This window comes from Carcharodon carcharias, chromosome 7 (assembly GCF_017639515.1).
Source record: "Carcharodon carcharias isolate sCarCar2 chromosome 7, sCarCar2.pri, whole genome shotgun sequence".
Lineage (NCBI taxonomy): Eukaryota > Metazoa > Chordata > Chondrichthyes > Lamniformes > Lamnidae > Carcharodon > Carcharodon carcharias.
In genome coordinates this window covers 121,916,787-121,940,258 of record NC_054473.1, presented here as the reverse complement: position 1 = coordinate 121,940,258, position 23,472 = coordinate 121,916,787, and the positions used below count along the sequence as shown (strand labels likewise).

The following is a 23,472-nucleotide window of genomic DNA, read 5'->3' as shown; positions in this document are numbered from 1 at the left end:
TTGATCAATACTAGAGAAAAGTTATATTTTAACCACAGCACAACCATTCCAGCTCTGAGAGATCAATGCTAAGCTGCACATACGAAAGCTTTTGCAAAGTGTTCCAGTTTATACCAGCGCTATACATTTTCAGTCAGTCAACACTTTATACACACAGCAGTTACATTAATGATTAATAGATTTCTCCAGTACAGCAGTCTATGTAACAAATGATATTAATCTCCTGTACACAGGTTTGGCCAGAGGTCTCCAGTGTACACAATTGCCTCTGTAACGGGCAGGCATACGTCCTTGGGATGGAAAGAGACTGGAGGGAATTATAAAAATAGGAAGGGGCAAGGTCACGGAGGGATTTAAACGAAAATTTTAAATTGGAAGACCGGGAGTCAATGTTGATTGGAATGTAAAGGCGTGATGTGTGAGAAAGATTTGATACAGGATAGGATAAGGGGCAACAAAGTATGGGTGAGCTGAAGCTTGCAAAGGAAGGAGAATGGGAGGCCAACCTGGAGAATTTTGGAGTAGTTGGGTCTGGAGCTGAGAAAGGAGAGAGTTTCAGCAGCAGGTTAGCCGAGAAAGCGGCGGAGGAAGATGATGTTAACAAGGTGGATGAAGGTGTTATTTTAATAATTAATTTGATTCTAACAGCTTCAAAGTATCCAACCCACTCTCAGAAATGCTTGGCCTAAACCAACACAAATCACCACCCAAACACAAAAAGAGGATTGACACTGTCATGACCACTACATTTCCTCAAGGTGAGAAATGTGCCCTGAATGTGGAATGAAACACATCCATTGTACTAATAACCAAAGCCTGTTTGTAGGAAGAATGTTGTAGTTGTGTCAAACAAATAATTCAGCTATAAACAACCATGCTTTGAACAATATGCAAATATTTGCAAATTAGCTTATCTCTTTTTTGTTGCAGTGTATAAACAAAGGATGTTATTTAGATCTGTGAGATATAGATACATGGCAGTTAAAATGCTCTTGTCTTTCTCTGCACACCTCAACAGTCCCAGGTAGGGATTAATGTTATTTACATTTTAATTCCGATCCAAGTAAAAATGGCATTTTAAACAAATCATTCTTGAAATTATTTTGGTATTTTTGATAAAGTATAAAGGTTTCACACTACAATTAAAACTTTTTCACAAGCACCAATCTAGTCCTCAACAACAGCTATCTCTAGGGTACATGCAGGTTTCACATGACTGTTGATGACAATGGTATGCTTCTTAAACTTGGCAACTGATAATCACATAATGTGGTTGGCCGGTTATTATTTGTGAATGGACCTTATCTCCAGGTGACTATAGATAGAATTCCTGACATTATTGAACAGATTAAATAGCTGCTATAATTAAAAGTCAACTACATAGTGTGGCATTGGAATCAGATGTTGGCCAGACTAGAAGTCCCTGCTTGAAGAACTTTCATAAACCAATTGTTTTTTTGTTCATATTTCTTTTGGTGCTAGTGCACAACTTAACAGATTTCTTCAATTCAAATTTCACAAATTCCCATCTTGTATTTTGAACTCTCAATCCTTGGATTGTTGGTTCGGTACTATGGTCACTAGGCTACTGTACCCAGCTTGTTTTGAGTAAATAATCAATGGTTTCCAGGGCCAAACAGTAAATACTAGCAGGCTGTTCTGAAAAAATAATGAATTTCCTGTACAAAACGACGAAGCAACTCATGTTGCTAATTCTGCCTATTCTCTGAAATAATCTTTCCAAAGTGTCTTTCACCAGCCCACCTCTTCAAAAGCCTCCTATAGTTCTCTACAACTGTTATCAACCCCACAATCGCACATTCCTTTCTGTGAAAAGCACCATGCTTGTTGTTGAGCGCCAATAATCAGAAATCATAACATTCAGTCTCAGAAGCAGAATGTTCAAGCTGAAGGGAAGGTCAGACAGAAGAAACGATTGCTGCTTGGGTTGGGAAAGTAGCTAAAGGTTGATCAGAAATCAGTTCTCAAGGCCACCTGGAAAGGCATAAAGACATATTAATCAATGCTGAAGGCCTGGCCGGTAAGTCTGAAAGAAGAACTGAAATCTAGCAGGCGGACCTAGGGAGTAGCAAGTTAGAACTAAAAAAAAGATGTGAAATGAAAAGATATGAAAATGGACCAGTAAATTGGAACACCTAAAAGGGGAACCGAAGCTTAGTTTGACATGGGTCAAAGAAATCGAAATTGTCAGGTGCAAGAAAGCTCAACCATGTAAAGGGTGAACAACTTCGAAACCTTGAGAAACTACTAAAGAAGGTTAAAAAAAGGGATAAGTACGGTCTACCATTAGTTCATTATTTTCAAGTAAAGATGGTCTAGATTCTTGCAGGATCCTCACGTCATCAGGTGCATTGCTTATCAAGAGAGCTAGCACAGACACAATGGGCTGAAAGGTCTCCTGTGTTGTAACAATTCTGTGATCTCAAATGTCCCTATTTGGTCCCTTTGATAGAAACTAGCTAACAGCACAGCCAGCCTATTGTAACAGTAAATACTTCAGGAAAGTGCACCTTATCAATTTGAAATAATCATTCAAATATTACAACAGGTCTACACTTAATCTCTGACATATTCCAGGGTCAGCCCTGGACCCTCATTATGGTCAAGTGCCACCTCAGATTGGTTTTAAAAAAGACAATTTTAGAAGATGTCGAGAAAAGATCATCATTTGTTACAAACCAGATCCTATGCTATGGCGCAGAAAGCAACCTCAATATAAATCAACACTGTTTCAGCTGTCTCCATAATTTGCTCAGTCAAATAATATATCTTAAATCAACTAATTATTTTGTAGACAGCACATCCCAAGGCACTGGTAACTTTGTTATCCATTATTCAAATCGTTGTAAATATGAATCTGTATCTCTAAACTCTCGAAGCCTTGCTGGGAATTTCCTCAGAGCTGCACTCACTATGCTGCTGTACCTTTGCCAGATCAAAGAGGTTGCATCCAAAAGGAGGAGGGAGAGATGGAAAAGTTTAGAGAAGGAATTACAGACTTCAGGGCCTGTGAAAGGGAAAGGGAATGGTAGGTTTTGGGAACATAGTTGAGGTACATCGGATAGGAATTATTGCTGGTGAAAGGATAATCACCATCGCAGACAGGGTGGACTGAATGGCCTGTTTCTGTGCTGCAATTTATATGCAATTGTTCGAACCCAAAACCATCATATTCAGATAACACCTGGTAACAGCCATAGATGTAGAAGTGTAAGAGAGGAATTTGTATTAGAGTTCAAAGAGGAAAGAGAGGTTTAAAGTAGTACAGTCTGCTGGGATAAATTCAGTGAGACAGTGTTTCCAAAGGGATCTGTGGTCAAAGAGAGCACAGATCAAAGAATCTGCACAGCAATGCTCTAAGCTATTTCCTTTTGAGCGTGACTAGCCATTAGGAATGTAGGATGATTGAATTTACACTTTTTCCATTTATCAAAGGATGTGGTCCTGGATTTTGCCAATCAGACTCTTCCAACGATCTTTACAATGATGGTTCCCTCCATTGTTACTGCTCAAAGTAATTGTGGTGAGAGGGAAACAAGGGATTGGTAGGTGCAGGAAATCTCATTATTTCTTCATCCACCCGACTGTCCAGAACAATCACCAAGTGGTCTCCAACTCGCTTCTCAGTCACTATTTCTGTTGCACATTTTTTCCTTCATCTTGACCAGCAGTTGTCTCATCAGGTGCTCAGTATGCAGACTTGAAATGCAAAGTTGGGCTATGATTATTAAGGAGGAAGATAATTGGGACCATAGCAATTACAGCAACTAAACTACAACTCCATTATTGTGGGATCATGCTTCTTTCTCGCTTTATGCCTCTTTCTGACACACTGTGTAATTCTACCTGTCAATGTGTTTCTACATCTATCTCACCACCTCGCTCTATGTCTCTCTCAGTGTCTAGATGCATCTCTTTCTATCTTTTTTTCTTTATTCTTTCATGGGCCAGGCCAGCAAGACCAGCATTTTTTGCCCATCCCTAATTGCCCTTGAAATGATTGGCATGCTAAGCCATTTCAGAGGGCAGTTAAGAGTCAACCATAGTGCTGAGAGTCTGGAGTCACATGTAGGCCAGACCAAGTAAGGATGGCAGATTTCCTTCCCTAAAGGACATTAGTGAATCAAATCAATTGATGATGGTTTCATGGTCACCATTACCGAGACCAGCTTTCAATTCCAGATTTATTTATTGAATTTAAATTCCACCAGCTGCCATGGTGGAATTCAAACCTGTGTCCCCAGAGAATTCATCTGAGCCTCTAGATCACTAGTCCAGTGACATTACAATTACACCACTGTCTCCCCCAAATATGCAAGTATTCTGCTGCTTCTCTTGTTACTGTGACACTTTTTTATTAATTCAGAAACTTACTGTAAAAGTCAAAGCAGCAATGCCACCACCTTTGCTGCTTCTGGAGGCTCCCTTTCCCTCTCTTACTCCCAATTCTGGAAGCTCATCTTGAACCCCACTCCTGTACCCTGGGAGATCTAAATTCTCCTTCCTGCTGGATGTAGTTAATTACTGATGTTAGGCAAACTGGTGACTGTCTTGCCTGATTGCTGGCAGCAGCAGTCTTTCAACAGCTCAAAACATGGTTTTGGGGCCATACTCTTTTTAAATGTTTTATTTTCTAAGCCACCTATGTATGGTGGCTTACAGACACTAACCTGTCGAAAGAACCTGCACAAAGAGTATTGTGCTTATAATTCTAATCAACAGCGAGGTTAATGAAAAGTTAACATGTGGATGGGGAGCCTGTGAACAATGTCCCATCATTTTATTGGTTATTCCAATGAAAGGCAGTACTATCATTAAGTTCAGATGTGCACTAAGTAGTGGGATCAGAAGGTTGTAAAGGGATAATGATAGATGTATTGAGCGGGCAAAACTGTGGCAGGTGAATTTCAAAGTGGGCAAGTTTGAAGTCAATAACTTTAAACCCAAGAAAGATTAGTATATTTTTGAAATGGTGCACAGGTAGGAACTGTGGCTAAGCAGAGAGATTTAGGGGTTCAAGTACAAAAATCACTAAAAGCTAGTCAACAGGTGCAAAAAAGTAATTTAAAAGGCTAATGAAATGTGGTCTTTATTTCAAGAGGCTGGAATACAAAAAGGTGGAAGTTATGCTCCAGCCATGTAAAGCTTTGGTCTGACCGTATCTGGAGAATTGCATTCAGTTCTGGGCACCGCACCTCTGGAAGGATATGTTGGCCTGTCCAGAGCAGCCTTCTATGGACCTCAGTCAGGTGGCTGTATCACTTACACATGTTTAGCTGCCTCACGAAGCTGGCCATGTTGTTGTGTTTGAAGTATTTGGGCAGCACTTCCTTAGCAAACCTGCCCTGATCAAAGACATGGAAACTGGTCCCACTCTAGAAATAAAATTTTAAAAAGAGAGAAAACACACTTGTCACTTCACTGAATCACAGGGCAATGAAGAGAATCAATATTCAAATCAAAGCATAAATCCAACCATTACTGCTATCCTCCCCTGATGATGCGTGAAGATTAGTGAGCCCCTCTGTTTATATTACAGACACCTTCTCAAGCTCCACTGGCATCAAAACACTGGTCTAAAGTAGGGGATTGAGGGGTCATTTTATGAGTCGACTACTGGCAGTGATTGTTGGAATTTTGGGTGTTCCCTGCCCAGGATTTTCTAACCAAGGGTCAGCATGTGTCCGAACTGTCCTGTAAGCAGGTGGGGGGCCCCAATGGCAATGCAGGTTCATAACATTACCCCTTGTATAATTAAAATGCTGACTTGCCAAAAATCCAAGCCAGGATGCCCCAACATGAATACGAGGCAGGGGGATTTTAAAAGGGTTTCATTAGACCTTTGGTGGGCACATGACTGAGCATCTCCAACTCTGAAAAAGATACAAGAGTTATAATAATGTCAGCTGAGGATGTGCCTATTTAGAGTAATTAGACCACGTGGCCTTCAAGAGACATGCTGCATTTCCTTCACATCCACCTCTTAGCAGTAGAATAATCCATTGAGCTTTCCACAGTATAATACTTTTGTCCTTATAAACAGTGCATTCTCTTACTTACTGTGAGGAGCAGCACAGGAGATCCACTGGTCAAAAAACATAATTTGACAGTTTTAATATATAATGGAGTCTATAGACTGCATTATTAACCATTTCTAACCATCAAGATAGAATATATACAATGTCAGCTCCATTCACTGCTGTAAATAATATAATGCTGCTGTCGTATATCATGTAGTCAGTATACATTTTATAAATGAGGACATTGGGAAAGACTGCAAGTTCCAGTTGCTGTAACTAAACATGACCTGCCTCCAAACAGTGGCTATTTTCTAATGTTGGAGAAGTTTCCTTATAGACAGGCAGCTGCTCAAACTGTATTACCTACATTTTTACATATAAAACTAGTATAAACAATATACATTAAGTATGTACTACAGAACATAAACATTTTGGAAATCAATGTAAATTATAATAAATAGCAGATGGTCAATAAATGCAGGTATGCTATTTAGACAAGTTAATGGAATAATTTGTGTCCATAAAACTTCCCTACATAATGCTCAATGAAGATTTAAGTGGGTAAACATACCATTCAATACTGAGGCAGATGGAGCACAAAGTTCCCAGGTTTGATCCCCGATTTGTGCTGTTTGCTGAAGTAGTGGTTGGGCCAATAACCTTAGCCTCAGTATCCACAGGCTAGGGAAGGGGAAAGGAAAATCCCAGACAGGATTCTCAGTCCTGACCACTATCCAGAGATCCCACGTTACAAAGTGCATGAATCTAGATCCTGTGGCCAGGGTTACTCTGTGAGGGCACGCTCCATAGTAAAATAGGCTGCCAGCACTCACACAAGGCGATAAATAAGATACTGCAGATCTGCAGAACCATACCTCAGCACAAGTCACTACCTTCAGGGGAGAAGCAGAGAATAATGTGAGTGGGGGTGGGGCTCTTATTGAACAACACAACTCTACCAGCGTAGCATCTTGTTTGCACTGTGAATTCAATAAATGTATTAATTTGTGGGTGGGCATCAGAACAGAATATAACCATGAAAGCTGCTGGATTGTCATGAAAACACAAATATCTCACTATTGTCATTCAGGTTACCTTACCTAGTCTGGCCTGCACACAACTCCAGACCCACGTTAGATAAGAATATGAGAAATGGGAACAGGAAAAGGCCATTCCACCTTTTGAGCCTGCTCCAGAATTCAATAAGATCATGGCTGATCTGCCACAACTCTGGTTTCCTGCTTTATCCTCATTTCCCTTGATTGCCTTAAAGTGTCCAAAAATCTATTGATCTCTGCCTTGAAAAGACTCAATGACTGATAATCCACAGTTCTCCGAGGTGAACAATTCTAAAGATTGACAGCCCTTCGAGTGAAGAAATTTCTCTTCAGTGCTCAATAGCTGACCCCTTATTCTGAGACTATAGTGCCAATCTCATTCTTCTAAACCGTAGTGAATACGGACCTGGTCTACTCAATCTCTTTTCATAGGGCAATCTTCTCATCCAAGGAATCAGTCTAGTCAACATTTGTTGTGCTCCCCACTCAGGCAAGTAAATCCTTCTCTAGGTAAGGAGATCAAAACTGTCCTCAGTATTCCAGATGTAGTTTCACCATGGTGCCATACAATTGCAGTAAGGCTTCTTTAATCCTTTACTCCAATCCCTTTATAACAAAATATAACGTACAACTTACTTTCCTAAATGCTTGCTGTTCCTGCAAAATAACTCTGATTCGTGTTCAATGTCCATCTAAATACCGACATTTCTCCAGTTCCCCACATTTTAAAAATAATATGCTTCCTACTAAAGTGGATAACTTCACATTTCTACAACGTTACGTGGTTGACTGTTCACATGTTCAGAACGACAAGTGGTAGGGAATAAATAGTGTTACACTCAAATCCCCAGACCACACTTAAAAAAAAAATCTTTCATTTATTAAGTGTCATTAGTGTAAAGAAATGTCTGAGGCTGTTTGACAAATAGGAAAAAGGAAACAGATGCTGCACAAGGAAGAGAGAGATTAGGAGGCATGACAAAAGTTTGGTTGGAGATAGGTTTTGAGGTTTTTAAAAGGTGGAAAGGTTTGAGCAGGAAGTTCCAGAGATTAGGACCAAAGCAGCTGAAGATCTGCCACCAATGGGAGCAGGAGTGGGAGATCCAGGAGCTTGGAGGGTAAGCATGGTCCTCCAAGGCACTGGGCAGAGCTGTTGCTCATTCAGCAAGGCAAGAGTTATTGTCTGTACAGTATAAACAGAGATTCTGTTTGTTCGGCAGGGTGGGGGTTGCTTGCTGCGTAATTTACAGAGTTCAGGAAGGGATAATCACTACATAACGATGGAATTCTTGTGTAAGAGTAACTTACTAGGTAACTGTACAGAGCTAAAATAAAAGCAAAATACTGCGGATGCTGGACATCTGAAATAAGAGCAGAAAATGCTGGAAAAACTCAGCAGAACTCTAAAGAAGTCATACAGACCCGAAACATTAACTTAGTTTCTCTCTCCACAGATGCTGTCAGAACTGCTGAGTTTTTTCAGCATTTTCTGTTTTTGTTTACGACTGTACAGAGCTGCTGTTAACTCAGCAAGGTTAGAATACTCACGGCAGCTGTGTGCAATGTGAGATTAATCAGCAAGTTATGGGAAATTTCCCAAGACCAGCTGCAGGGGAACATGCCCCCACACCAAGGATGTCAATGTTCCTTCACCTCAATAGAGATCATGGTTTAAGTAGGTTATTTGCCACATTGCAGCATCCTGCAGCAAGTATGATTTTCACTCTAGCCTTAGCTCAGCGGTAGTAGTCTTACCTCTGGGTCAGACATTTGTTGGTTCCAAGTTCCACTCCAGAAATTTGAGCACAAAATAGAGGCTGATACTTCAGTACAGTACTGAGGGAGTGCAGCACTCAGTGTTGCTGTCTGTCAGTTGTGATGTTAAACCAAGGTCCCCTCTCTCCTTTCAGGTGGATGTAAGAGATTCCATGGCACTATTCAAAAGGGAGCTGGGGGGTCTTTCCTGGTAGCCCGGACAATTTAACCCTCAGCCAACATCATGAAAATAAAATGCGATTATCTGATTCTTTAGTTCATTGCTATTTGTGGGAGCATGCTGTGCAATAATTGGCTACCACATACAACAGGGTTTATAGTTCAAAAGGACTTCATTGGTTGTAAAGTGCTTTGAGATGTGAAGTCATGTAAAGCGCTATAAAAATGCAAGTCTGTCTTTCTTTCCAGATTTCCTGATCGATGCCTCCTTAACTGGCATGGTGTTTGCATTCTGACAACCTTAAAATTAAAGGCAATTCCAACTGACTTTTGTACAAGCATTCAGCTCACCAGCACTGTTTAAAATTACAGTCTGAATAAAAGTGCTGATGTGTGGAGTACAAGGAAGTGTATTGTAAAAGCAGCTGTTACTCTAGCTGGCTGGACCAAAACACTCAGTACAGGACTCCACTCCACTCCACCCTGCTTACTGACACTTTCATTTAGACCTTAAAACTGTATAGTTAACTGCCCAGCTGAAAAGTCCTTCACTTTTATGCGTCGTGGTTTAAAGTGTTAACGTCAGCAAGACAAAACTCACTGAGACAGCAAAAAAAAAGTGTCCACCAACTGCCTGCAATTTTAGTCAGCTTTTCCATGTTAAGTCATGACGTGCAATTGGTCAGCATCTAATTCAATGGATTTGTCTCATCGCTCAAAACTCTTCCCCAATACCATGTAACTAATGTTGGCTGCTGTAAGAGTCAATAATTTGTTTTTGGACTAAATCACTGGAGCCCTTGCCAGCAGCAGACTGAAATCCATTAGAAGTGTTACTATGACCTTTACTGAATGCAGGTTGGGGTAGCCTGACTGCTTGGATAATTACTTCTTTATGGTAGTCCTGGCAATGTTCAGGATAAATCAGGTCAATAAAAGTAATTTCATTACGTTTCAAAAATAAAATATTTGCAGACAGAGTTTGGGCATTAAATGGCTGATGGTTCACAGCTCCTTTAATGAAGATAAAATTCAGACAGGAAACAATCCCTTATTATAATAAGCTTCAGCCATTTATGACCCTGGAAATGCACCTTTAAATGTATTTCCCTTTCAATGGTTCGTTCCACTGTGAATGTCATTCATTGAATCTCAGTCATGCACCTCAGATCCTACAACCCATTGTTCACATTAAATATAAGGAACTGCAATCAGTAACATGGACAGCAGACATGGGAACATAGGGCTTAGGAGCAGGAGTAGGCCATTTGGCCCTATGAGCCTGTTATTAAAAGCTAGTTTTAATAAGGGGTTAATTTAGTTGCCATAATTTTCTAATTTACTTTGGAATATAAACTATAATCCTTACCTCTACAAGCTATTGTCCTATAATCAAAATAGCTGAAGCAACAGTGATGCACCACAAGTGGAAAACACCGAGTCTGTACTGGGAATGGGACACTTGACCACCTTTTGGCATCTTAAACTCAAAGGCCAGGTATAGTTACTTCGGACTTAAGAGTAAAGCACCCTCTGCCTTGCTCCATCAGGCCATCCGTTCACATAGCTGAGTGTTAGCTCTAAAGCTCAATGCTGCTCACTAGACAATCAGGCTTTATTACCTGCGTATCCAGTGATCAGCCTCCTTAGTTGAAAGATTGTAATATAAGCTGTGTGAGGATAGTTTGAATTGTCACACAAAGGCAGGAGTTTTATTCTTCTATCACAATGTGTGTTTAGGATTGGATTTGAGAAATGACATTTATGGTTTTTACTACATATAGTGACCCCAGAATCGGAGATAGAACCACCTCTGGAAACTCAACCACTTGTAAAGAAGGAACTACGTTTTATGAATGAATTATTTTGAGATGTGAAAGTAGCACATGCTGAATCAAGGAATCAACTGAAACATTGCACAATTTAAAAACATACAGAGCCATTGTAAGTTTTTTTTAAAAAAGGTGCTCTCCCCTCCCCCGAAGGTGCTGGCTCTTGTCTGGGTGAATTTCTTTCGGGCCCCAGTACCACCAGTTACATTTTTCCTATCACATCTGAAGCAATTTCACAATGAATTACTCTTCAAAATTATGTCTGTTATGTAGGTAAATTAAGCAACTATCCTGCATCAACAGTGTCTCACAGCCATGAGATGAATGACTTTGTTTATAGGTGGTATGGGCTGAAAAAGGAAAGCCGGCAGGGGTAACATGAAAACTATCCGTATTTTTTATATATTAAAAAGGTCCAATAAAACCTGTAGCATCCATCTGCACTATAAAACTGGTATAATTGTACTTGATTCTTGGACCTTGCTTTCCAAACATTTTCATATTCAACTAGTACACGAGACATTGTGTAAAATGCATGTGGTGCAGAGTGTGTGTTTTTTTTTTAAAACAAGGGTAGAGAAATTAAATGCATGCAAATACTAACTGGTGAACAGCTGTGAAGATTCAAAACATCAATGCACTGAAAAAGAAAATTTGTAACTAGATTCTTTTGGAAGCTTGTGGATAATATTGACTATCAAAACTCCAACATGGTAACTATGCCAAATCCATCTCTCTGGCTGCATGCTAAATATAATCTCCACTCTGATACTACCACAGTGCTTATTATAATAGCTTTTTCTTCCAGCCATTTCCATTTCTCTCATGTGATTAAAAGGGCTGGGAATAGTACAAAGCTCAGTAGAAAGTTTAAACATTTGAAGTGTCAAACTAAACTATACAGTACAGTGAGTATAAATATGTTGAAATGGAGGATATTTCTTAAAAAAAAGCTTTTATTTTACCAAGTTTCTCTTCACATCCATCTTCATCCAAGAGAATGTGGATGAAGGTATCGAACTCGGAGAGGGACTGCAAGGTTCTTGAACAAATTGATATAGGGAGCGCATTGGAGGTGTTGGCAGGCTTAAAAGTGGACAAATCTCCAGGTCCGGATGATTTGTGTCCCAAACTGCTGAGGGAGGCAAGGGAGGAGATCGCAGGGGCTCTGACCAAAATTTTTAATTCCTCCCTGGCCACGGGGAGGTGCCAGAGGACTGGAGAACAGCTAATGTGGTTCCACTATTTAAGAAGGGTTGTAGAGATAAGCCAGGGAACCACAGACCGATGAGCCTCATGTCAGTAGTAGGGAAACTATAGGAGAAAATTCTGAAGGAGAGAATCTATCTCCACTTGGAGATGCAAGGTTTGATCAGGGATAGTCAGCATGGCTTTGTCAGAGGGAGGTCATGCCTAACAAATTTGATTGAATTTTTTGAGGAGGTGACCAGGTGTGTAGATGAGGGTAGTGCAGTTGATGTAGTTTATATGGATTTCAGCAAGCCTTTGACAAGGTCCCACATGAGAGACTTATAAAGAAGACAAATGCACATGGGATACAAGGTAATTTGATGAGGTGGATTCAAAATTGGCTTAGTTGTAGGAGACAGAAGGTGATGACAGAAGGAGGTTTTAGTGACTGGAAGCCAGTGTACCACAGGGATCTGTGCTGGGTCCCCTATTATTCATCATTTATATAAACGACATAGATGACTATGTGGGTGGGAGGATTAGTAAGTTTGCGGATGATACAAAGATTGGCCGGGTGGTTTACAGTGAGGATGAGTGTCTTGGGCTACAGGAAGATATAAACAGGATGGCCAAATGGGCAGTCAATAGATAAGTGGGAGATTGACATTGGAGTAAAGAAGGCAAATGGTACATTGGCCTTCATAGCGAGAGGATTCAAGTACAGGATCAGGGATGTCTTGCTGCAATTATACAGGGCCATGGTGAGACCACACCTTGTGTGCATTTCAGGTCTCCTTATCTGAGGAAGGATGTTCTTGCTATAGAGGGAGTGCAGCAAAGGTTTACCAGACTGATTCCCTGTGATGGCAGGACTGACATGAGGAGATTGAGTTGGTTAGGATTATATTCGCTGGAGTTCAGAAGAATGAGGGGATATCTCTTAGAAACCTATAAAATTCTAACAGGACTAGACAGGGTAGATGCAGGAAGGATGTTCCCGATGGTGGGGGAGTCCAGAACCAGGGGTCACAGTCTGAGGATATGGGGTAGACCATTTAGGACTGAGATGAGGGGAAATTTCTTCACCCAGAGAGTGGTGAGCCTGTGGAATTCGTTACCACAGAAAGTAGTTGAGGTCAAAACATTGTATGTTTTGAAGAAGGAGTTAGATATAGCTCTTGGGGTGAAAGGGACCAAAGGATCTGGGGGGAAAGCAGGAACAGGCTATTGAGTTGGATGATCAGCCATGATCATAATGAATGGCGGAGCAGGCTCGAAGGGCCGAATGGCCTACTCCTGCTCCTATTTTCTATGTACCTCTATTAACAAACGGAGACAACTTTCAGGTCTGATTTGGAGGAAGACACTTCTGTCAATGCAGCCCTTCCTTGGTATGCAACAGGTGGCCAGCCCTGATCAGTCCCATCAACATTTTGATTTTCCTTTCAATCTTTCTTCAGCATTTTTTAAAACATATGTGAGACTCTTGCAATCTGTTTTTACATTTAAAAATAGCCCATGATAAGGGGGAGAATAATACAAACCACAAAAATGTGAAAAATACAGATGAAAATAGGAAATGTGTAAAACAGACATGTAGGGCTGGATTATCATCCTAGAGACAGGTAGTGGGAGTCAGGAGGCCTACTCGCCCCCCAAAAAAAGTGCCAGCAAACGCAGCATTTTCATTCTGGGAACACCCCATTTGCACCCCCGGAAACAGTTCAGAGGCAGCCACAGGGGCTGCCGGGTGCTGAGGTGGGCTGTTTAAAAGGCCTTCCTTTGTGCTCTGGGACTTTGTCCCAGTCGTAATAGTGATGGCAAAACAAAAAACAACCCTCTAGCCCTTACAGCACCCTCCATGCCAACTCATGCCACCTCAACCCCCCCATTGCCCTGCATAACCCCATGCCAATGTGCCCCTCCACCTACACCCCCATTGGTACTCTCATACCTCTATGCCAAGCTATGCCCCTCATACTGTCCATGCCAATCTATGGCACTTCCATGCCCATTCATTCATTATGTACTCTGTACAGAAACAATGAACTCCATTGCAACGATAGGATGTGTGAAGAAGCTTTAAAAAGTGTCAACCATCCAGAACCTTTAAAGTATCAATAGTAGAAGCCTCATTATACATTCTTGGCTGAGAGCCCCGACGTCCATTAGACTGTTGAAACATCTGTGCCTCAGGAAAAACATTGCTTGAGTGACAGCTCCTGCTCTGTGATCTGTCAGTTGCACAATGTTTATTTCCCCAAATAAAGAGGTTTCAAGTGCTTTCAGTTTCCACTATTGATACTTTAAAAGGGTCTGGCTGGCTGATCAACACTTTTATAGGGCTGTAGTAAAAAAAGTTTAAGAAAATAGAAAGTTGTGAATGAATCACTGTTTTATTAAGCTTTTGCACACATCCTATTGTTATTGTAGGGTTTACTGCATCTGTACAGAATGCGTAGTGGGTGAATAGGCATGGAAGTAGCATAGATTGGCATGGAGGGTATGAGCGGGAATGGAGTGGGTGGAAGTGCATAGCTTGGAATGGAGGGTGTGAGGGGCCATGGGGGTGGGTGGAACAGCAGACTTGGCATGGAGGGCATGAGGGGCCAAGAGAGTTGGTGGGGGGCATAAACTTGCATGGGGGGACACGGGTAAGACCTTTTGAACTTGCCATTCAAAAGGTTTCCTCATTCAGACTACGGTTCATGACATCTCTGAGGGGCAATGAAGCACGAGTCCTTTAAAAGCTGGCCCGAATCTATGAAATTTGTGAGGGACTTGGAGATATCTATTCCTGCCCACTATGGAGCTGGCCAGTGTCCAGAGTGCAGATGTGGGCTCATGACCTGCTCTGGCTTGCATCCTTAACCTGGGGTCAGGAATCCAGAAATTGGTTCTCGGCCGCCATTTTTACACCTCCATGGAGTCTCCTCGACTCTATAAAAATCCAGCCCATTGATAGGGTGTAAAATTATCAGAAATATTTCAAAATAAAGAGATAGAGACAACAATGAGAGGAAGTGTGCAAGAGGTGTACAAAAGGAGAGATAGGAAGAGTGAAACACTAAGAATGAGAGATTACAAGACAGAAAAAAATCCCAATTTTCTTTTTTTAGAATTATTGTATATAAGCAATGTCAAAGTCACACACAAAAGTGTCCAACTCTTCTGTTCTGTGCTCAAGTTGTTTATGGTCCACTTTTTCGAACTAATACGTAATATTAGGAAAGTTACATTTATTTATTGTCTAGTCCCACAGAAATGTTTCAAAGAACCTCTCACAATGCATTATTCTTAGAGCATAGTGACTCATTATGAAAACAAACCAAGAACTACCCAAAATCCATAGAATCCAACATTTCCATTCTTCGAAAAACTATAAATTTCTCAGCCTCCTACATTTCACCTTGAGAACTGGCTTCTGATCAGCTGAAAACTGGCCAATAATTCAAGCAATGACATCCTCCAAGCATGAAAATTAACAGTTACATCACAGGCTTGACCCATTGTCACTACAGCTGTACATTCTACGGTGAGTGGTTTGCCTCCTGACAACCCCAAAGCCTCTCCACCACCTACAAGGCATCAAGTCAGGAGTGATGGAATACTCTGCACTTGCACGGATGGGTGTAGCTCCAACATCATTCCGGAAGTTCAAAGCCATCCAACTGATCAGCAGCCCATCCATGAGGCTAAGATTCACCCTTTCCACCACCAGCACAAGGTGGTTCAATGTATTGTCTGCAGGATGCACTGCAGCATTTTGACAGCACTTCCCAAACCCACAACTTCCACCACCTGGAAGGACACAAGCAGCTGGTGCATAAGATAACCATCACCACCAAGTTACACAGTATTCTAACACGGACACATATTGATCACTGTTTCTTCATTGTTGCCAAGTCAAAATCCTGGAACTCCCTACCAACAAAATTGGGAAAGAGAGGGGGGTAGTAAGAGAGAGAGAGAGATTAAGAGAGAGAGAGGGAGAGAGGGAGTAAGAGAGAGAGACGGAGTAAGAGAGAGAGAGAGAGAGACGGAGTAAGAGAGAGAGAAAAAGAAAGAGAAGAGAGATAGAGAGAGAGAGATACACACAAAGACAGACAAACAAAAAGGAGAGAGGGAGGGCAGGGAAACAAAGGACTGAATCAATGCCAGAATGAAGGAAGAACTGAATCTGGGGTATCCCCACCACACAGACAGCAGCCGGTCTAGAAGGAGACTCATCATCATCTTCACAAGGGTGACTGGGAAGGACAATAAATGCCAGCTTACCAGTGATGTCCATATCTCCTGATTTGTTTAAAAATAGATGCAAAGCCTGAACATCAGGGACTGTAAGATCAAGAGGGAAGTCGACCAGACTGCTAGAGCTTTGGATCTGTTTCAGTTCTTCTTCCCTCCTTCATTTGTGCAGTTTTTGATCTGCTTCACTCTGGGTGCTTTTCCTTTTTGAAGGAATCTATTGTCCGAGGCAGAAGAATGGCTCTCATTGCTGTGTATTCAAGTATGTTCTTGGTCAAGATGGTTGCCAATGCTGACTCCAGTCAAAAAGAGGAGGGAGCCAAGTCAGCCTCATGGATGGGCTGCTGATCAATTGGATGGCTTTGAACTTCCTGAATGATGTTGGAGCTACACCCATCCGTGCAAGTGCAGAGTATTCCATCACTCCTGACTTGATGCCTTGTAGGTGGTGGAGAGGCTTTGGGGTTGTCAGGAGGTGAACTATTCACCATAGAATGTACAGCTGCAGTGACAATGGGTCAAGCCTGTGATGTAACTGTTAATTTTCATGCTTGGAGGATGTCATTGGTTGAATTACTGGCCAGTTTTTAGCTGATCAGAAGCCAGTTCTCAAGGTGGAATGTAGGAGGCTGAGAAATTTATAGTTTTTCTAAGAATGGAAATGTTGGGTTCTATGGTCTTTGATGTGCATTAATACGTTGCTCTGGGGAAGAAGGGGTGGAGGGTCAGGGAGGGGATAGGAGTTGGGACCCAGGGGCCAGGACTAGAGCTGGGGCAGTAAACACGGAAGAGTGGGGAGCAGCCTATACTGTCAATGCTAAGAACTGGGTTGGATGTGGAAGGGCGTGAAGCTATTCGAGGCTCAAAAAAATTTACATTTGTGTAGCATCTGTCACATCCTCAAAACATCCCAAAGCATATCACAGCCAATTTAAGTACTCTTGAAGTCTAGTCACTATTGTAATGCAAGTAAATTGTTGGCAATTAAGGCATGGATGGAGAGAATCATCCATAACCTTCGGTTTGCTGCATGTGTTCTTCAGGCCAGGCTTCAAAGTATTGGACCAGGCCCTGGTGCTGAGTAGACCAGGGTGAAAAGTTACCCATTTTATGATGAGGTGATTAGAAGTTGGAAAGAGTGAATGTTTGTGGGACGGTTTATATTTTTGTAACTTCCAGATTTAATTGTATGACAAGGGGTTTGTTTAAGGGAAGATGGTGAGCTGAGTCACAGGGCTTTTGGGAGAGTGATTATATTATGGTTCTTGTAATCTCGTTGATCCCGAATGACACGATTTCAGGAATTACTGATTTCTTGCTCTTGGATCCACTTGACGAAAGGGGTAAATTGAAAGGAGAATCGTTGGATTGAGATTTGACTTGTGACAAGCCACAAGAGCACGGGGGTTATTGCTAAGGGGCTGCTCAAACTACCCTGTGCGCTGGATCATGGATTCGTCAACCCACACTCGCACACTGCGTGACTGCCCGGGTCAAGGAACCAAACAAGACTTTATCCAATCGGCCAGAGACCCTAAAGCCAAAGTGAATCGCGGATTTATCTCACTTTTTCTCCATTTAAAAATGCTGACCAACTTGAGCGGGAAAAATAAAGGAATTCATCTTTTGAAAGGTTGCTGTAAACGGGGTTTCTTCCAAGATTTAAAATTAGAACTCGGTCGATCTTTCAATATCCGACTTAAAATGGATCCTCTGCTTAAATAATCGAATTGTGATAACACACACCCATTGCCCATTTTTGGGGTGTATCGCCTCTCCGGATAGACTTGTTCCTTTTGGGATTGGGGTTCCGGGTCTCTCCCACACACTAGCTCCTCTGAGCAAAAATACTCTCTTTCCCGAGTCCATAAACTCTGGGATCTCAGGGACTCACCTCGCTCCAGCAGATCAGATCGTTGGTCTCGGGATCCTCCACCAAAGTCCACAGCTTGGTGAGGAAGGCGGGCACGTTACTGCTGTATCCATCCATGACCCAATACACAGACTGCAGCTCGTTGGGTTCATCACATCAACTCTCAGCTAGCTCCAAAACTGTCCCAATGCATCAGCATCTGACCCTGACCGCGGCACCAGCAGTACAACATCATCTGACACTGACCTCCAGGATAATACCATCTAACACTGATCCCAAATACAATGCCACCTGACACTGACCCATTACACACCACCTGACCCCAGTATGACAACAGCAAGCCATCACCCCTCTCCTGCACAGTCACTCGCCCAGAACAATGGCCCATGTACACGCTCCAGCACTGCAAAGACTTCACAGAACGATGAGTCCACAAAGAATTACAAGCAAACGCTGCGAATCAGCTTCACCCGACCAACTATGGGACCACAACAATAGTGAACAGAAGACCTCAAATACAGTGGTGTTGTTACCGTATTTCTTCTAACATAGACCAACACAGGGAAACAAAAACTGCCCTCAAACTCACATTTGGGGAAGCCACTTAAATGTCTTTTCCTTCTATCTTCATTTCACAGATAATCTGATCGCATCGAAACTCGTTTTACATTTAAAATATACCAGCAGGCCGTTCTGTTTTTAGATATTTAATTCATGTGTTATTTAAACTAGCCAATGAGAGGGCCACATATTCACAAAGTGGAGCCCCAATGAGAGCAGGTAAAATGGGTTCTATTCCAAACATTAATTTCATACCAAACTCTTCACTAATGTACATAAATCTTTAAAGTCCAAAGTCAGCATTGAGCACAACAGATTACACCAATCCAGGCTGGATACAAGATAAAGATTCTCCTCCACTGCCCCAACAAATACTGCTAGATCAGCACCAGTTAGACACAGAAAAGCTCCCTGACACAATAGTCCTAACATTCTATGGGGCTACCCCATGCTCTCTTGACAGACCTGCAAAAAACCTCAGAAATGACGCAAAAATCATTCCCACCATTTCTCTGGGGCTTCTGCTACTCTCCCATTCAGTTACAGACCAGAATTCAATTCAAACAGGAAAAGACTCAGCTGCTTCTTCCAGGGGTGGGGAGTGGAGCAATTGTAATTAGACCAGTCACTCATGCCCTCTGATCCCACTCCCTTCCCACCATATCTCAATCTTTACTTGGCCTTTGCAGAAAGGGAGTCCTTTTTAAATACACATGATCCAAGCCCAACTTTAATATTTGTCCAAGACCTGAGCTTGGGAGCAGTGACAACTTCCCTGTCAAGCCTATCCTGAATGAAAAGGAAGCTTGGACCAGAGGAGACCCAGATAAGTTTTAAAACTTCATTTTAGTTTACCTTGTGGACCAAGTGCTGCTCCAAGCCTCATGAGGAAGCTTCGGGTCTCCTTTATCCTGGGCTCCTCTTTCCTCTGTACGAGGATAGAACTTCAGCCCAAACCCTGTCAAAATACCCTCGCCCACTACCTCTCCCCTCCCCACCCCAATCATGGCCAGAATCACCATCACCACATGCAGCTAGAACCCTCCATCAACAGATTGTTGGGTCCCAGCTTCCTGCTGCTGAATTTCCACTCTCATTCACCAGTCAGGTCGTGGATCTGTCCAGGACTTCTCACTAACAAAGATAAGGCCTGGCCATTGAGATTACCTGGATCACCACACCCTGACTCAGTGGTTTGCTGCCACCTTAAGGCTTGCATGCACCCAACACCCCTACTCTACCCCTACCTTTAAAATAGGGGCCATGTTATGTGGTACAATCCACAGAATTCACTGCAGAAACTCTCTAAGCATACTTCAACAGCACCCACTGACCTCCACCACCAAGTTCAGGAGCTGTAAGATAATGGTTGCAATGCCTTAGGCCCAATTTTAATCCATTTACTCATACAGTGTTAAGTTCCCCTCCAAGTCATACACCATCCAGTCTTGGGAAAACATATCCCTTAATCATAAAATGTTACTGCGCAAGATAAAGAGCTCATGGTGTTGGAGGTGATATATTAGCATGGACAGAAGATTGGCTAACTAACAGAAAGCTGAGAGTTGGGATAAATAGATCCTTTTCATGCTGGCAAACTGTAACTTGTAGAGTGCCACAGGGATCAGTATTGGGACCTCAATTAGGTATGATCTACATTAATGACTTGGAAGAAGAGACTGATTATATTGTAGCCAAATTTGCTGATGATACATAGGTAGGTAGGAAAGTCACTTGTGAGAAGGATACAAAGGAGAGATTACAAGAAGGATACAAAGAGTCTGCAAAGGGATATAGATAAAGTGAGCAGCCTGAAATTTGGCAGATGGAGTATAATGTTGGAAAGTGTGAACTTGTCCACTTTGGCAGGAGGAATAGAAAAGCAGTATATAATTTGAATGGAGAGAGACTGCAGAATGCTGTGGTACAGAAGGATCTGGGTGTCTGTATATAAATCACAAAAAGTCAGCATGCAGGTACAGGCAAGTAATTAAGGCAAAAAGTATATTAACCTTTATTGCAAGGGGTATGGAGTATAAATGTAAAGAAGTCTTGCTACATCTATACAGGACATTGGTGAGACTACACCTAGGTTACTGCATACAGTTTTGGTCTCCTTACTTAAGGGGGTATATACTGTGCTTGCACTGGAAGCAGTTCGAAGAAGGTTCATTAGATTGCTTCCTGGGATGAAGAGGTTGGCTTCAAACAGGTTGGGCCGAAACTGTTTGGAGTTTAGAAAAGTGAGAGGTGATCTTATTGAAATATAAAATTGAGGGGGCTTGACAAGGTGGATGATGAGAAAATGCTTCCCCTCATCAGGAATCTAGAACTCGGTGACACAGTTTACAAATAAGGGGGTCTCTAATTTAAGACGGAGAGGGAAGGGATTTCTTCTTTTAGAGAGTCATTAGTCTTTGAAATTCCACAAAGAGCGGTGGAGTATTCAAGGCTGAAACAAAAACAGAATTACCTGGAAAAACTCAGCAGGTCTGGCAGCATCAGCGGAGAAGAAAAGAGTTGATGTTTCGAGTCCTCATGGCCCTTCAAGGCTGAGTTAGACAGATTTTTGATCGACAAGGGAGCCAAGGGTTATGGGAGGGAGCAGGAAGGGAAGGTAAGTTGGGTTAAAGCCTCAATCAGATCAGCCATGATCTTATTGAATGGCTGAGATGGCTAGATGGGCCAAATGGCTACAGCTGCTCCTATTTCTTATGATCTTTTGATAAGGTCGGAAGTATCACAGTATAGGAGATGACCATTCGGCCCATCGAGTCTGTTCTGGCTTTCCAAAAGAGCATTCCACCTAGTCCCACTCCCCTACCTTATCCCTGTAACCTTGCACATTCTTCCTTTTCAGGTAGCAATCCTGATAATTGGGGATATTTGCTGATGATTGCACATTGTTCAGTACTATACGCAACTCCTCAGACACCAAAACAGTCAGTGTCCATATGCAAAGTGCCAGGCAATGACCATCTCCAACAAGACAGAATCTAACACTGAGCCACATAAGGAGGTTCCAGGGCAGGTGACCAAAAGCTTGATCACAAAGGGAAGCTCTAAAGGGCATCTTAAAGGATGGGAGAGCGTGTGAGAGAAGCAGAGAGGTTTGCAGAGGGAGATTAGAATCCAGGCAGCTGAAGACACAGCCACTAATAAGGAAATTAGAATTGGCGACATGCAAGAGGCCAGAATTGGAGGAGTTCAGTGATTTAGAAGGGTTATAGAGCTGGAGGGGGTTACAGAGGCGGGGAAGGGTGAAGACCTTATTCATGGATAGGCACTTATCTACAAATGTATCCAGAATGATGATAACATTTCAGTTGTTTTCAAAATTTAAGAAGGACGTTACAGCTCGATACTTCCTCACCACCTTCAAGGCTGTGAGTGGGCAAGGAGGAAATAGATAGGTAATCTAGGAAGACTTACATTGAGAAAGCAGTCACCCAAGATCAAAGAAAATGTCTGTGTGATGGAGTGAGGCTCATCAACTGGTCATTATCTCCATTATAGAAAATTATTCATAGTTTGCAAGGCTCCTGTTTGGTAGTTTACATTGAAGAGAAGTGCTCAAGTCTAACAATAAAAATAAAGTATTTTCATTTTTTAAATATAAAAAAAATTGCACTTAAGTGTTATCAGATGACTTGGGCTCTTATTGCAAAGTTAAAATAAAATTGCAGTTTATAGATTCTAGATTTTTTTTAATTCTCCAAACAACTAACAGTGATAATTAAGAACAATATATTTTTTACAAAACTAAGGTTGTGGCATTCCTGAGTGATGCATGATTCTTGTTTGCACATCTGCTAACCCTCTCAAATGATAACCAGAATAAACTCTCCGACAGATTATAATATGTTTATGAAAAAAGAAAGTTTTTTTTAAATAAGTAGAACAAGCAGTGAAATCCCATTTCTGGACTCTGCTGATTACCTGGTTCATTCGTGCAGACATCCTTAAATTTTGCAAAATTTAAATTAAGTTAATGAAAATGGCAAAAGTTGATGACAATGCATGGTGAGTGAGGAGGGAGTAAAACGCTGAAGTGTGTGACTGTAAGTATCGCAAGAAGGGCACCTCTGATTACACTTGGTATTAAAGCGGCTCTGAACTGGAGAAAATAGACTGAGACAACTATCCATCTGGCAACTCAAGCAATGGTCAGGTCTGTGCTACTGCTTGTGTTTTACACTGCCCTGTGCCTCTGCTCTCCCTTATGACCTCTGGAGGTTACTTTGCAAAAGACAGTGCCTGGCTTCTCATCTGCACAGAAACCGGAGGCAGGATTTTCCAGCCCTGACACTGGTGGGTATCGTCACAGGCAGGACGTGAAAATTTGGAGAGCCGTCTCATCCCACCCGCGACGATGCTCGCCAGTGTCGGGACTGGAAAGTCCCGCCCTGGCTGTTTAATCCCAAAATTACGTATCACCCAGCGGGTTTACAAGGGAGTCAAGGTACAGGATACCATACATGAGTTTAAAAATATGCAATTTATGGGCCTATGAAAAGAGGCTGAGCAACCTTAGGGCATAACATAATTTCACATCTTGTTGCAACTACCAGAACTAATTGAGTGTATTGGAGTATGTTTAGAAGGCTAAGGAGAGAGTTTTGCCCACTGAACAGGAAACCAAATTATAGTATGGCCTCCACCAAAGACATAACCATATGTAAAGATTGGGGAGAATGAGGTCAGGAGACAATTATCCATCTCATCTTCCTCCT

The 23,472-nt window shown here is 41.9% G+C and overlaps 1 protein-coding gene across 1 annotated transcript in view; it reads right to left on the bottom strand.

The window, feature by feature from the left end:
- The window catches only part of hsf4 (heat shock transcription factor 4), an 88,488-nt gene extending 70,193 nt beyond the window's left edge, over positions 1-18,295 (bottom strand). Inside the window, exons 1-2 of the mRNA XM_041192590.1 lie at positions 18,200-18,295; positions 5,288-5,396 (exon numbers count right to left, since the gene is read on the bottom strand). Of these exons, the coding sequence (XP_041048524.1) occupies positions 5,288-5,396; positions 18,200-18,295 (205 nt within the window). The remainder of the gene's footprint in view (positions 1-5,287; positions 5,397-18,199) is intronic.
- Between the last annotated feature and the right edge of the window lie 5,177 nt (positions 18,296-23,472).